Source organism: Mustela nigripes, chromosome 11, assembly GCF_022355385.1.
Source record: "Mustela nigripes isolate SB6536 chromosome 11, MUSNIG.SB6536, whole genome shotgun sequence".
In the NCBI taxonomy this organism is placed as follows: domain Eukaryota; kingdom Metazoa; phylum Chordata; class Mammalia; order Carnivora; family Mustelidae; genus Mustela; species Mustela nigripes.
In genome coordinates this window covers 37,401,378-37,416,733 of record NC_081567.1, presented here as the reverse complement: position 1 = coordinate 37,416,733, position 15,356 = coordinate 37,401,378, and the positions used below count along the sequence as shown (strand labels likewise).

At 59.2% G+C, this 15,356-nt stretch overlaps 1 protein-coding gene across 3 annotated transcripts in view; it reads right to left on the bottom strand.

The window, feature by feature from the left end:
• The window catches only part of ABCA3 (ATP binding cassette subfamily A member 3), a 39,002-nt gene that overhangs the window by 13,403 nt on the left and 10,243 nt on the right, over positions 1-15,356 (bottom strand). For all 3 annotated transcript variants that reach the window (XM_059415626.1, XM_059415624.1, XM_059415625.1), the window contains exons 6-19: positions 15,159-15,286; positions 14,372-14,537; positions 12,401-12,660; positions 11,108-11,224; positions 10,806-10,926; positions 6,626-6,799; positions 4,990-5,171; positions 4,063-4,206; positions 3,506-3,635; positions 3,165-3,319; positions 2,736-2,891; positions 2,315-2,525; positions 1,413-1,563; positions 66-164 (exon numbers count right to left, since the gene is read on the bottom strand). In XM_059415626.1, the coding sequence (XP_059271609.1) occupies positions 66-164; positions 1,413-1,563; positions 2,315-2,525; positions 2,736-2,891; positions 3,165-3,319; positions 3,506-3,635; positions 4,063-4,206; positions 4,990-5,171; positions 6,626-6,799; positions 10,806-10,926; positions 11,108-11,224; positions 12,401-12,660; positions 14,372-14,537; positions 15,159-15,286 (2,194 nt within the window). The remainder of the gene's footprint in view (positions 1-65; positions 165-1,412; positions 1,564-2,314; positions 2,526-2,735; positions 2,892-3,164; positions 3,320-3,505; positions 3,636-4,062; positions 4,207-4,989; positions 5,172-6,625; positions 6,800-10,805; positions 10,927-11,107; positions 11,225-12,400; positions 12,661-14,371; positions 14,538-15,158; positions 15,287-15,356) is intronic.

The following is a 15,356-nucleotide window of genomic DNA, read 5'->3' as shown; positions in this document are numbered from 1 at the left end:
GGGGTGTTGGGCGTGACGTTAGCCAGGCATGTGCGCCTGTCTGTCGGAAGTGTATGTCTACTGACCGAAGGAAGACCTCTTCCATGGTGGTGACGGAGGCCCCAAAGCTGGCAACCCCCAGCTCCTTCCGCTGCTTCTCCAGCTTCGAGAACAGACCTTCAAACCTGGGAGCAAGACCCGGAGTGAAAACCACATCTTCAACCACACAAGTGCCTTCCGAGGCAGCTTGCTTCTCTGTCTGGGGGAACAAAGGGACCTCCGTCCTTGCAAAGCCACTGCAAAAAACCCTGCGGGCTTGGTGTCCTCCTTTTCTGTCCCCATGGGACCTTCTACCCGGGGTACCTGGGCCTGTGGGGGTGTTCCATAGTACCGGTCCACGTGAACTCACAAAACAAACCCAAAGGCCTGTGGGGTAACACTTTGTAGGAAAAATGAACACAGGGTGAAGGTACGACCCATTGCACACCAAGTTTCTGCGTGGCAAACAGAGCCCACAGAACTAGCCAGCGACCAACTGCAAAAAACTACAGCAAAAAATGGCGGATGTTAACATGTCGAACACTCTGATGGATAAGTGAGCAAGGGACAGAACACACACACCGTCCAGAGAAAGCAGCTCCTGGAGGCACAACGCGCTGTGGTCTGACCCCACCGCCTGCTAGCAGGAGCGGAAAAGCCCAGCTTCGCCTGCCGGATACACAGGTGTTTAGGAAAACAGTGCTGGACGCTGAGGCCGTGGGGTAGCGCAGTCCCCTCCCACCCTGCTGACAGGGACGTCAAACACGCCTCCTTTCTAGGAGGGAACGGGGTACAATTTACCCCACCACTGGGATTCTAACCTAAGCGGGGCTCACTGGAGGTTCAGAGACCTTTCTAGAAGAGGATTCACTAGCATGTTTTCTGGGGGAAAATCATAAGCATGGAGACACAGCACAGACACTGATGATGTCGTGGTGTAACTGGGTCAGGGAACCCATATGAATTTATTAAAGCTCTACCCGTCACCTGGGCTTGTGGCAAGATTAAAAGAACTTTCCAGATTTATACCTACATTTTCTTAATGTGAGTCGGACTTTGGTTGTTACCCCCCCACACCAGGACTCTGCAGGACGCCAAGCCTGACACCAGGAAGATACACAAGTACAGGCCTCACAGGAACTCGGAGCGGCTGCTGTGCATGCCCGACCTGGGGCTGCGGGGCACACACACTCTCCCTCCAGGTACAGGACGGTCCGCCGGCTCCGCAGCACTGGGAGGCCTGCTTGCCGGGCCCAGCAAGCGGGTTTGCCCTGTGCTGTCACAGGTCCCTGCTGGCAGAGCCCGACATGGACAGTGGTAGGGGGACTCTAAGCCTGGAGCCCCAGAGGCCCACGGAGCCCTCTCCTCCACCCCGTGTAGGCCCCAGTGCGCACCTGTGTGTGCTCTCCTTGGGGAGCACAAAGGACAGCTCTGCGCCAGCTCTGCTCTCCAGCGTGGCAGTGGGGACGTGGTGCTGCACCAGCCGGGAGATGGCCTCGGGGTCGCAGTGAGGCTCCTTCACCAGCGTCATGTGGTAGCCTGCACCTGAACACCAAGGAGGCTGTCTCCCCGGGGCCCGGGCTCCCGACGAGGGCCGGCTCATGGGGCAGGGGCTGGAGAGTGGAGCCTCTGGGTGCCCACTGGCCTGAGGGCCTGGCCTCTCCACCCTCTGCTGGGCAGAGATGCCAGAGGACTTGGGGTGGGGGTTGCTGTACAGCAAGGACACGAGGCCCAAGCGGGACTAGACTCCAGGCTCCAAGTCTCAGAGGCTGTGACAGGAGCTTTCCCTGAGACCTGTGCTCCCTGCTTTCTCTGCCAGGGAGCTGGGACCATGGCCATCCTCTCTGGCCTCCCTCCAACCTCCCTCCATCCTGAGGAGGATGCGGCTGGGTGTCTGAGGAAGGGAGCTTGGCTTCTGTCTTTGCTCTCTCCTGTGGGCAGGACCCAGGTGGACCAGCCATGCTAGACTGTGTCAGACTGCCCTCGAGAAAGGAAGCCATGCTCATGTGGCAAACAACGCACTAGCCACCGGCCCTGGACATGCCACGGGCCGCTGGCTTGAGAGCCTCTATGCTACCGAGCGTGGCCTCTCCAAGGGCACCGCTGGTCTCTGCGGCCTTGGCGGGCACTTGGCTACTCTCCTTACCTGTTCACAGATGGACATCATCCTAACCAGCACCTCGCTCCCCGCTCCTGTCTCGGGGGCCCTCCAGGGAAGCAAACTGTCCCCGGGCCAGGGCCAGGGCCCGTGGGGAAGGGAGGGAGGCCGGCCGGCCCGCCCGCCCGCGCCACTCACCGTACTTCCGCTTGAGAAACATCGAGGACCCGCAGCACTGTAGCTCCCCCTTGGCCATGATGGCCACGCGGTCCCCCAGCAGGTCAGCCTCGTCCATGAAGTGCGTGGTCAGCAGCATGGTGCGGTCGCTCTTGTGCTGCTGCAGGAGGTCCCAGATGGCCCTCCTGGAGAGGGCGTCCATGCCCGAGGTGGGCTCGTCCAGCATCAGCACCTGCGGGCAGAGTGGTGGCTGCTGGGGGTGGGGGCAGAGCAGGGTCGCGGGCCAGGGCCGGCTGTGCAGGAGGCCCCATGAGGCTCCGGTTTGGGAAGATGTAGCCGTCCCCATGCTGGCCGGGCCGCTCTGCCAGCGTCCGGGGGCTGCATCCAGCCCGAGCCCAAGAGCCAGGTGGCCGTCCCCGTGCATGGCCTCCCGCCCGCCTACCTTGGAGCCCGCTATGAGGGCGATCCCGATGGAGAGCTTGCGCCTCATGCCCCCGCTCAGGAACCGGCTCAGGGTGTCCTGCTTGTCCTCCAGGCCGAGCACGTGCAGCATCCGCTGGACTTCCTCGGGGCACTTCCGACGGGACAAGCCCTTCAGCTGCGAAAGTGGGGATGGAGAGGTCCAACAGGGGCTCCCGCGGGGGCGAGGGGCTGGCCCGTCCAGTCCGCGGGGAGCCTGTCCTCAGCATCGTCCCCTTTCCTCCATGAGTGGCACCTGGTGGCCTCACATCCCTCCCTGCCCCCACTGCAGGTCCGCAAAGGCTTCTCAGAATGGATTCTGCTGGCTGGGGATGGGGGCTCACGTCCTGGGGCAAGAGCATGCAGGCCATGGAGCCGGCAGGGCCCCAAGTCTGCTCAGCTGCCAGCTCACCTGTGCGTAAAAGCGCAGGTGTTCTGCGACCGTCAGGTTGTCAAACAGCACATCATGCTGCGGGCACAGGCCCAGGCTCTTGCGGATCTGGACCATGTCCTGTGAAATCTCATACCCGTTGATATACGCCCGTCCGCTGGTCGGGGGAAAGAGACCTAAGGGAAAGCAGAAGACCCAGAGGTATGAGTGCAGTGTGGATACCCACTGGTTGGCTCTGGTGTGCCCCGGGTCGCTCCATTCTCCCAAGCAGCCTGGTCGAGGTCACCTGTGAGCCTGCTCCCGCCTCGGTGGGTGCACGAGCCTGTGGCGGGGCTGCTGGGGCAGAGGCCGTGGCCCCTCACCTGTGAGCATGGAGAGAGTGGTGGTCTTCCCTGCGCCGTTGTGGCCCAGAAGCACCGTGATCTGCCCCTCATACAGGTTCAGGTTCAAGTCTCTGACGGCCACCTTGCCCTTGTTCCCCACTCTGAACACCTGCGGCAAAGGCAGAGGGAGCCCTGGACTGTGGGCCCCGCCCCCAGCTGCCCTCAGGAATGCCCCCGGCTTGCCTGCCGGAGGGTCTCAATCAGTGCAGAGGCGGGGAATTTTGGGCAGGGTCTGACCGGAGGCCATGCTGCTCCCAGCCACTCTCAACATCCCCTGACCCAGGCAGGTCCCCAGTGTCTATCCCTGTGCGGTGAGCACAGCTAGCGTTTGCTGACTCAAGCCTGAGTCCCCCGGGGCCTGGGGATGGAGCCTGCAGAGTGGCTGGTGCCCGGAGACCTGGTCAGAGGGCAGCCACGGGTGTCCTGGGGACAACATGGCCTGGGGGATGGTCACTGGCTTGGAGAGAGCCCTGAACAAGGTGGCACGTGCTGTGGCACGAGGTCCCCGTCCCTGCCCAGTCCACAGGGGGTGGCACCTTGGTCACATGCTTGATCTTGATCCCAGCTACCAGGTCCTCCGGCTCCGCCTCAAAGTACTCGGTTCTGAGCACCTTCTCTGGGTCATCATCTTCCTCTTCTTTTCCCAAAACCGTCTGCGGGTGCCCACACCAGTACGAGGGCTAGGATGGAAATCAGACCTCTGATGAGCAGCTGATCCTGGTTGGCTCATTTTGTGTGTGATGAAAGCCAAACCTTCACCGACACGCTGAATACAGACAGGTCACGGGTCCTCTGTACCGCGAGGCCAAGGCCACAGAGCGGCCCCGGGGGCACAGGGCTCCTCCCTCCTCTATCCTGGGGAGGCTCAGAGCCCCTTTCCTGACCTGCCGTCTGGGCACATGGTCCCTGGCAGCCTTCCCGAGTACAGACAACGTAATCCAAAAAAATAAAACTCACAAATGCAAATAGGTAAAAATCTAAAAGTATATTTAAAAACAGATCCATACGTTTAGAGTTAAGATAGCTAAATTAGGTTAAAAGGAAAAAGATAAGTTCCAGGCATCTTTACAGCATGATCCCTTTCTACAGACATAGGCGAATGTGTGTGCTACGCACGTGTGCAGAAAAACAATCCAAACAGGATCAGCCCAGTTCATCTCGGGTGAGGGGATTGTGTGGGAATCATTTTTACTTTGTGGGCAGAAAAGCTAGGGGGATGTTTGTCTGAGAGGAGGCCACAGGTGTGGGGCGTGCTGGTCCCGTGACAGCAGCACGAGCCCTTCTCGCACACCCTGGAGTGCAGTGCATGCTCCTCTCGGCTCGGGGCGGGCCTTAGGGTCTCTGGGGACACACGGCTCACTGACTGCACGTGGGACGGGGTCGCGTGCCAGGGACTAGAGGGGCCCGGAACACGTGCGGAGGGCACCCCTCCCCCCCGGAGGTGGCCAGTGTGCGGAACTCACCATGATGAAGAAGTACCAGGGCTGGGGCACGCCGAACTCCCCTGGGAGCACCGCCTCCACATACCAGGTCACCAGGCCGTAGAGGACGGAGTCCAGCAGCAGCATCCCCAGCACTTGCCCAAAGGAGAAGTTGTCATCCACATTGACGGGACTCAGGAGGTCTCGCCACTGGACACCCACGCCTGAAAGACACAGCACGACCCACATACTCACCCACGCGTGTGCACATACACTGTACATGCCTACTCACGCACAGATACAGGGATACATGTGCATGATTTGGGGAAGTCCCACGCGAATAGTGTATATTCACTACAACTCTTTCCAAAAATCACAAGCACTTGAGGCACAAGTAAAGCTCGACTTCTAGTCCCCGCAGGTCTTGCCTTCCTTTGCATTTGGAACATCACAGCCCAAATGGGGCCTGCGGCCTCCGCACGGCCAGCTACCCTCTGTCAGCTCTAAAGAGCTGTCTTTTGGTCTCGGTCACTTTCAAACGACGAGAAGTTTGCCTATTTTCAAGTTTTGCTTCGGTCTTGAAGACCAAGAGCTGCCCTACAGTTAGGTTCTTGGTTAACAGCTTTTATGAAAGTGTTCGAACCCTGGAAGGCCCAGTGCATTGAAAAAGTCTACATTTATCCCACACAGCTAAACACAGAGACAGACGGTTACAGGCCAAAGTGCGAGAAGACACCACCACAGGAGAAAACAACTCTAATGAAAGATAAGGCCACATGGAGGATCCGCGACCTCCCTCCTCCCACAGACCCATGCTAGGAAACCACAAGAGCCAGGGCTATGAGACACAAGACCATGAGACCACGCAGCCCGAGACAGAGAAGCCGGGTAGCACAGGGCCCAGTGCCCGCAGACGCACAGGTCCGTCCCCACACGGGAGAGGCTAGCACAATGTCAGGGCCACACAGAAGCTCACGCTCACCCTCTTGCCTCTTCTCGGTGGCGACAGCCCTCTCTGCCCCTCTGAGGTCATCCCCAGAGCACCGCCAGCAGGTGGGCTTCCCCATGGAGGCCTCTCTACCCTTTAGAGCAGTAGGCTTGACCCCACCCTTGAAACCGAGCAGGTGGCCCATGTACCAGTGACGTGTTTTATTCAACCCTTGTGATATTTCATGAAATCAGGAAATTTCATGAAAATCACAAAAACAGTGCTAGGCTGTGATTCCCACTCACTGCACAGGGAGGCACCCGTTCCGGCACCTGACCAAGAGCAGGGGGCGGGTCAACTCCCGCAGACTCTGAGGCCAGGGCCTCACTGTTCTGAGCACCCCAGGTGCAGGCAGTGGCTCACTGAGGTATCAAGCAGGTCCTTCACGGGACACAGGTGCTCACGTCTGCTCCCGGGCAGGAGCTCAAGGCCAGTGGTGGCCATCGCCACGCTGGGCACATTAGTGCTCTGTCCTCTGAGAGTCCGGGTCTGGGCCGCCTCCCCTGGGACTCTTGCTGCACCTCCCATCTGTGGGGGCAGGAGCCTCCCCACCGCAGAGCGCCTGTCGTCCCCTGCCGTCCCCTGCTCTGCTCTGTGAGCTGTCCTGGAGCCACGCGCTGGAGACGGCCCTGAGCACGCTCCCTTGTTGCTCAGTTGGCGAGGGCTGCTCATCAGAAGGAAGAGACTCACCTTTCGCTTCAAATTTCCCTATGAGCTGGGCTCCCATTGCCATGGCAACGTTGGACAGGAGACAGGAGAGCAGCTTTTGGCTGAGAGTCATCCAGTTGTATCGGGGAGCAACGAAGAAGTATGGGATATAGGTGAAGAAGTAGAGGAAGCCCCCTATGGCGGCTGCCATGTTGGCTACGGACAGAAAGAAGAGACGTGTGCTGAGCACGGGGGAGCGCCCGGCATCCGCCACTGTGCGGGGACGCAAGCCCCAGGGCTGGTGGACCCCAGGCTTGGCCGCTCCTCTTGTCACGCGCATGCTCTGCAGGGACCCTGACCTCACCTGGGGCCGCACGCCCTCCCACCCAGGCGACCCCCACACGGATGTCCCCAGCCCTCTCCTGCAGACTTTGCCCTGACAAAGTACTGCGGACACAGCCCAGCCCAGCCTAGGCCTGCTTCTCACCACGTCCATCCGCTCTCACTCATCCGTTCCAAGACAGGTCCTGTGGCCGGCACCGGGGCATCTGTCACAACCACACACACGAACCCCTCCCCTCCCGGAGCTTGCAAGCCACCAAGGACACAGAGGGTAACAGAGCAGAACGGAGTGTGCTGGGTAGGGACAGTCCCGGGCAGAGTAACAAGGCGCAGACAGGGGCCAGGCATCCCCTGGGCTGGGGCTGTGACAGTAGCCAGCAGGCCAAGCACAGCTCTGACTGGAAGGTGATGCGTGGTAAAGGCGTGATGGGTGAGTCGGGGAGAACGGCCTGGCTGTGGTTCGTGCCGGCAGCCCTCAGGTGCTCTGAGCTTACAACCCCTCTATGGACTTAGAAGTGATCGAGGACATCAGAGAACGTGTACTCGCGTGGGTCATGCACACGCACACACACGTACCAGTTCTTACCGTACAGCAACCCAGTACTAAGAAAATGTAAAGATTTTTCAGAACAACAAAGCCACTTTAAGTTAACATAAGTATTTTCATGAAAGTCAACTATATTTCCGGCAATTTAGCGAGGAGAGTGGCACTGTGCTCCGTGTCTACATGCCTCTGCAGCGTCTGGTTTAAGGGATTATGGCTGCTTTGTGGTCGCCCTGTCGTGGTACGCTGTTTGGGGCCTCACACGGGTTCGCAGCTGGACAAGGGACAGGCACGTTGACAGGCTTCTCAGACACGCGTGGGTCTTCCCCCTCGATAGAGTCTTTCAAGCACCACGCCCCAGGCAGTCATCTCTTAAAGGCCGGGTACCTCGGGGACCCAGGCTGACCCAGGAACCTCTCACACTCTGCAACGTGCGAATCTGCTTTGCACTTCGAAAGGGTTACTCCTTGGACATGATCTCATGGCGTGCTGTGTTGATCATGCGGAACGTAACTTGTTGACTCCGCAGACCCTCCCAGAGTGGACACAATTTTTCGTACACACGGAAATATCACGTTGGCTGATTGGAGCTCCAGTCTCCTAAGAGGCTAAGTACTAGGTCGCCATCGAGCTCACGATGTTAGGCTCGAGTTCGTAAAATCCTGTTCTTTGCTTGAAAGCTAGGATTTCACAATTGACATCAGATACTGTCAGGTGCTCTTAAAAGACAGCTCACGTTTGAGAAATACGCCTGCCAGACACTCAGATGTGAGTAATTATCATCCGAGGCTCATTCTTTTGAGTGAAATGCTGTCCCAGGAGGGAAGTGGCTAGTTTAGCTGACAACTCGGCCACGGCACACAAGACACGGCACTCTTCCTGAAGACAATTATCACCCTTGAGTACGCAACCAAGCACGTTACGTGAACCTCCCGTTTCATCCCACGGAACATTTGAAAAGTATGCTTAAGAGTCAAGGTTTAACAAAATCAATAAATTTTTGCTGCTCATCAAGGACATTTCTGAGTGACGTTGACACTTGTTTGTTGTTGGCTTGCTGGAGTGTGTGCAGGGATGGCTCCCAGTGCAGCTTGGGGCCTGTCTTGACTGGTGCTCAGAGGCCACAGTCTTACCTGCCTTTGCTTCTGGGCCAGTCCGTGCACACATCAATGTGGTAGAAAAGGCAAACAACATCTGGGTATTCTTAGAAAAATAGTGTGTACTTTGCGAACCCTCCTAAGGATCTTGCAGATCCCCAGGAGGCTGTGGACAGCACTGTGGAAACCTCTGACCTGGCAGAGGAGAGAGCGCTAGAAGGGGGTGTGCCCAGCCTAGAGCAAGGGGGCTGGGCAGGGCCACGGGTGAAGGCTGTACCATTCCCTCTGTTCCTTCCGAGTGAGACCGATGGTCAGGGGAAGGATTGAGCGGAAGAGTGCCGGGTTGTGGAGGCACACACTATGGACTGTGCCCAGAGCTGAAGCGTGGCAAGGGCAGACACTGAGAGATAGGTCGAAGCCACCACCGTGAACCCAGCCAGTGACAGTGGCTGGGTGGGGCAGTGGAAGTGGTGGGAACATGAGCTGCAGGTCTGATTTGACATGGTGTAGAACGTGAGAGAGAGAAGGATGTCAGGGATGATCCCAAGGTGTTCTGGTGAGAGTGGAGGAAAGACCGGGTGCTCCAGCAGAAACAGGGGACGGGCTTCTGGCGAAAAGGTCAGGGAGTGGTGGTGGGCACAGCTGGGTGTGTGCACGCTGAGCATCTCAGGGAAGTTGTGTGTGAGTGTGAGTGTTGGGAGAGAAGCCTCAGCTGGGGCTTGCAATCTGGGGATGGGCCACATGTCCAGAGTCCTCCGAGGAGAGGCAGGTGACAGGAAACTCAGGACTGCAGGATCAGGGAGCCGTGGATGTAACACGAAGAGGAACACATGAAGAGCTTCCACCGAAAAAAGGGGGATGTTTTCCCCAAAAAATGGATGAAGAAACAAGAGTAAGTGGATGCGTACAAGAATCAGCTAAATACCCGACAAAAGAAAAATACGGCCTGAGAAAGGAAGGCTCGGTAGATTCTAGAACATTTTAGAACATACACGGTCAATGAGACAACCAGGGAGCTGGAAGACAGCTGTGAGGAAGTCACACAGACTCAGCACGAAGACTTCTGTGAGTATGAAGGGGGGACTTGGAGACTCGAAGGACAGATACCGCCTCACCGCCAACCAGGACGGCTGCTATCCGAGCTCAGCCCCTAACCAGGATGTGAGGAGCGCGGCGAGGGAGTGGAGCCGCCGGGCGCTCCAGGCGGGAATGTCAAGTGGAAACAGCCCGGCAGCTCCTCAGACAATAAACGCAGGGCCAGCACGTGACCCGGCCATGCCACTTCTGGGTACCCCCACACCAGACCAGAGGGTCTCAAGGTCATGCCGGCATGCTCATGTTCACAGCAGCCTGACTCCAGGCGCTGAGCTGTGCACACGCGTGTGTGGAGAGGTGGGAGGACGAGCACAAGCGCCCCATCCACACAGTAGGAGGAACCCTGCTACGACGGGGATGAACCCCGAGGACAGCAGGTTCAGCGAGAGAAGCCAGCCACAAAGGGACGCACACTGTGAGAGTCCACTCGTGCTGGCTACTTAGCATGGCCACAGCCACACAGACAGGAGGGATGGGGAGTCAGGGTTTAGGGGGACACAGCTTCTGTCTGGGAAGACAGAAGAATTCTGGGGTGGGGGTGGGCACGGTCATACCACCCTGTGGGCACGCTTGCTGACACTCAACTGTGCGCTCAAGGACAATGACGATGGCCCACTGCTCTGTGTGTGCTGCCACCACAGAGAAAGAAAGACAACGCAGGACAGAGCCAGAGGCTCCAGCTGAGTCTAGAAGACAGTGTGGAGACGGCGGAACACAGGGTCTAGTAGATGTGGCAGGAACTGAAACAAGATCTGAACCCTCGGACACCGCTGGTAAAAGAGGGAAAAGCACACTCCACTGGGGTGGGAGGCACACCTGTGGCCACAGTATCCAAGAGCTGCAGACACACGCCCACCCACAGGGACACGCCCAAGTGTGGAGACACGCCCACCGTGGGGACACGCCCACAGCCTCCTGGTCTCTCCACAATATGTAGGTGGGAGAGCAAGGCTAGGACGGCTCTGGACACACACAGAACAGGAGGAACAGCTCCCCGAGCTTCAGCTTCAGAACGACTCAGGCCTGCGCCACCCCGCGGGTCTTGTCAGAACACAGCTCCCTCCAGCCCACCGGGAGGAACCCCCGGGGTTTCCCGGGCTGGGGGTCCCTGGGGTGCCCCGGTCCTGGGGGTGGGCTGGCTCACCTTTGCTGAAGAATGTGCTGACCATGAAGCTGAAGGAGATGGAGGAGGTGGCAAAGCACAGCAGGAAGACCAGCACCAGCGAGGGGTCGCTGTGGGTGAGCACCGCCACGCCCTTCTTCACCTGTGTGGCCCGGGAAGCGGGGACAAGACCGGGACACCTTAAAGGTCGCCCGTCTCCAACAAAACCAGCGAGGGTGGGAGAAGGGCCGACGCACTCTGAAAGCCCTGAGCCAAGGCTGGGGTTGCCCGGGGTGCTGGGCCCGTCCACGCTACCATCACGTTCTCCACGAGGCCACACTCACCTGGACACAGAAGAGGAGGGTCACGAAGGAGACGGCCACGAGGAGGAAGAGGAAGAACAGGAGGAACCAGGCGCTCCAGTGCAGCCAGCTGCTGAGCCCCATCATGCGCATGTATTCCTGGGGAGAGGGCCACATGCACATGCTCCGACACGCCTGCCCCTGTGGTCTGGAGCCTGTGCGTCTGTACGGATGCCCAGTGTCACCCGTGGGCCAGGAGGGAACGACAGAGGGACAGCCTGGGACCCAGGCTCAGCACGCGCCAGGCAGAAGATGCGGTCCACCTGTGCTGTCATCCCTTGCCCTCCTCCTCTGTCTCCTTGGTCTTAGGTGCTGGCCCCTGGGCCAGGCTTCCGGCTCCCAGCAGGATGAGCCCACCTCGCCCCTCACCCAGCGTGCTCCCGCCCTCCACTCAGATTCAACCATCACTGAACATCTGCCACGTTGGTTTTACCCACGAATCTGTGGGCATAAATGTTTGCTTCTGAGCCATTTCACATCTGCTGCTGACTGCATTCACGTCACCACTGCGCCACCGTCACGTCCAGCGCCCACGCGGACAGCACCCTGTCCCTCTCCCAGTCCCTCTCCCGGCCCCCGGCTTGCCGCAGCTCACAAGCCCCCGTGATCACAGATGTGGCACCTCCGAGAATATTCTAAGTGTCGTGGCTGCTGCCAAAGGAAGAACTTCAAATAAAATCTGGGTCATTTTGGCAGCACTGCCAACATGAGTTTACGGGTGACTCTATTGCACAGCTGTGCTTGGTTAAAGCAAGCTGTGCTTGGTTAACGACCCCTTCCATACCCCTTAACCCCCGTCCCCCTGGGCCTGGCGGTGTGGACCCACGGCTGTGCTCGCCCCATGCAATGTGAACGGGCCTTCTGTGTGGCCGCCCCCTGAAGCGTCCGGCCTTGGGGGTGGCTGTATTCCGCAGAAGTTGGATGAGTAGGCATATAATTTAGAGTTTTATACTGGCCGCAGCCAAAACGTCAACGAACCACCGAAATTAGTTCAACGCTGTCTCCTGCTTGACCCAGCACATCCGAGCCGTGGTCGTTTCAGCGTGTCAGGCCCTACCACACTGCCCACGCATGGCTGCTTCAGCAGGGTGTGAAGGACCTGGGTGCACCGGGCTTGAGTTCCCAGAAGCCTGGGGATCGCCTGCACCATGGTGGGCGTTCACTCCATGGCCAGCTGCTCAAGTGGCTCAGTTCCCGGGCCACGGCCTGCCCCCACGCCCCTCCCCCCTGCACCCAACCGGCCCGACGGTGGGAAGCCGCACCGGGCACGGCTACCTTGAGCTTCGTCTCCTTCTCCCGCACGACGGCCCGGATGGCGGTGAGCGACGTGTAGGTGAAGCTGAGCACAAGCAGCAGCGGCAGCTGGTACTGGACGGCCGCCAGGAAGGGGTCCGAGATGAAGGGCGGGTAGGGGAACCTCTTCGCGGTCACGGTGAGCTTCTCGAGCAGCTGGCGCGCGGAGGCGTTGGCATGGTACTGCATGATGGCCCGGTCCACCGCATGCTGCACGGCCAGGAAGCCCTCGCGGATGTACCCTGAGCGCGGGCCGGGTGGAAAAGCCACGTCATGGGTGTGGCTCGCTAACACAGCCATGCGCCCTGAGCCGTACCGGTCTCCGTGGTGCTCGGGGCCACGGAGCGACACCACCTAGCACCCCCTGGGCACCCCGGTCTTTTGGCCTGTAGGGGTCATCCTCATCTCCGACTCACAGCCCCCTCCCGCACCCCCAAGGCCAGCCAGGTGGCATCTGTCTGGCCCTCTCTTCTTCCTCCCTCGTCCACTTTGGAGGACCTCGGTGATAATATCGAGCCCCCCCGGATACTCAACAGTAACCCACTATCCCGAGGCCCGCTGAGTCACAGCCTTACTTCCATCCCCCCGCGCTAGCGCCTTGAAGGGAGGGAGGCATCACAGTCCAAAGGCCAGTACTCAGGGCTGTGAGCTGCTGTGCTCTCTCTGCTGGCCCTTTCTGATGCCCCTGCCATGTGCCCTGTAACAAAACTGCCAGTGAGACAGGCCTGGGACGAGTGACCGACTGGGAGTGAGGATCCCAGTCCAGAGCCCAGCCTGCCATGGGGAGCCTGAGGAAGGAGTGGGCACAGCCTCAGGCGAGCAGAGGACAGATGGGCACATGGGCACAGGCACCCTTATTCATAAAATACGGGGACCATTAAGATATGCAACATCTCTATCATGGAAAGGCCAGCAGGCTCTGGCCCAGCCCCTAGAAGACAGAAGCAGTACGGCCCCCCACCTCAACACAGGGGTACCCACGGCTCCCTCGGGTTCCAGACGTTTACGATTGCAACAGCAGTGGCTGCCAAGCATGTGCCGTGTGCCTGGCCCACGTCTCTGCCATGGCTCAGCCCTCTGTGTGTGCTTCAAACTGGGGTGGACTAACGAGTCCTCCACATAAAAAGACATGGACCCTGGTCATCGGCTGGAATGTTTTCCTTAGGCTCCTACTTGGTTTTCGTTTTTAGACAAATTTTGAATTTGTACCTAGTGAAAGGGTCCTCAAGAACAGGGGGGTGGTCTCTCCTGCTGCGGGCCCCAGGCACTGGCCATGGTCTCTAAACACTGGCCGCCTCCCTTCCTCCTGCCCACCAGCCCGGCTGCCTGGCGCTCCTCTCAGGACATTCCTGGTTCTTTCCACCAAAACGTGAATATACTCTATCTGCAGACGGTGGGATCCTGTGTTCTCTGTAATACCCTGCTGCCGCCCAGGACCCACGGAGGGGGCCCTGCTCACCCCCAGCTCTGTCCCAGGAGGGCAGCCGGGCTTTGGAGGAGACACACATGCTGCTGCCTTCCCAGGCCTCATGGGACAGACCAACACATTTGCTGAGGGGCACAGCTAGCCAGGAGCCAGCTTCTGCCAGCGGCCCGCTCACGCAGTCAAACAATTGCTCCAGGACTACGGAGCCCCCGAAGCCCGTACGAGTGCACATAGCCAAGGCCAGGGAGGGAAGTGAAGCGTGAGGCCGACCCCACAGACATGACGCCAACTGCAGCCTCTCCAAGACTGAGACACAGGTTTCCTTTGGGACCACACGTCCTCGGGAAGCGGAGAAGTGCCTCTGCGGACTTGGGAGTGTTTTAACCCATCAGAGCCAGCTTTCCCTCGACACGGAAGAAGACCAAACAGCCCTAAAGAGATACTTCTGCAGAGAGAAGCAAGGTGGGGGTTCCCCGTGACCGCCCCTGTCAGCAGCCCAGGCTGGGGGCATGGCCATGGCTTCTCACCAGGTTCTCCACCGTCGGGGGCCGCTGGTTCCCTTGGTCCTGGGTTTGGGAAAAGTGGGAAGAGTGAAGTGGTGTGCCACCCCTCTGTCTCTTTCAGGAAAAAGGAGCCTGTTTCTGTCCACATGTAGTTCCTCCGTGTGTAGCTGAACCGTAAGTGGTACTTCACCTACAGGAACAAAGAGAAAACCGCCTGCTCTGACAGAGAAGCAAACATCGTGTCCAATGAGAGATAGGTTAGGGGCTCGTCAGTGACCTCCCCACCCCCACAAGCCCCCACAAGGTCCACGGGGTCCCTGAGCATCACACCAACAGCCCTGCCCTGGGTGGGGACAGGGAGCCCTGCGGTGCATCCCCGGGGTGTTCTCGCCAGCCCCATCTTGCCATCTACCTCCAGGAACTCTGTGCCCGAGGTGTCCCTGATCACCAGGGGAGGGTCCCCAGAATAATACTAGAGGAGCTGCTTCGTTTCCTGGGCTTGATGGCATTAGGCAGGAATACCTCTTGTGTTTTAAATCACTGAAATTCTACTGCTGGAGTCCGCTCCCTTCCCCTCTGCCCACCTGACAGCGCGCAGGGGACGCGCCGGAGGACTACGGGGTCTGCAGTAGGCGGCTGGCTGCCTTCTCCTGGCTTTCCAAGCAGCATGGGCCCGACGGGCTAGAGCGGCAGCAGGGCGCCCTTGGCGGGGACCCAGTGGGCGATGTGGGCCCCGCAGCCAAGCCAGGCATTGCCCCGCAGGTGGGCCGAGGGGATGGGGAGGGGAGGGGCTCTATGGGGGGGTCCTCACCGCCAGCGGCAGGGGCTCCGCGCTATGGTTGAAGGTGTGCTCGAACACCACGGCGGCCAGCACGTTGGAGGAGTGGTTGTCGTACCTGATGTAGTCCTCAAAGTCCTTCTCGGAGGGAAAGCCGCGAGCTGTGGGGGAGCCGAGAGTTGCCCGAGGGCCTGTTCTACTTGGAAATCAGGCCATTTCACATCATTTTCA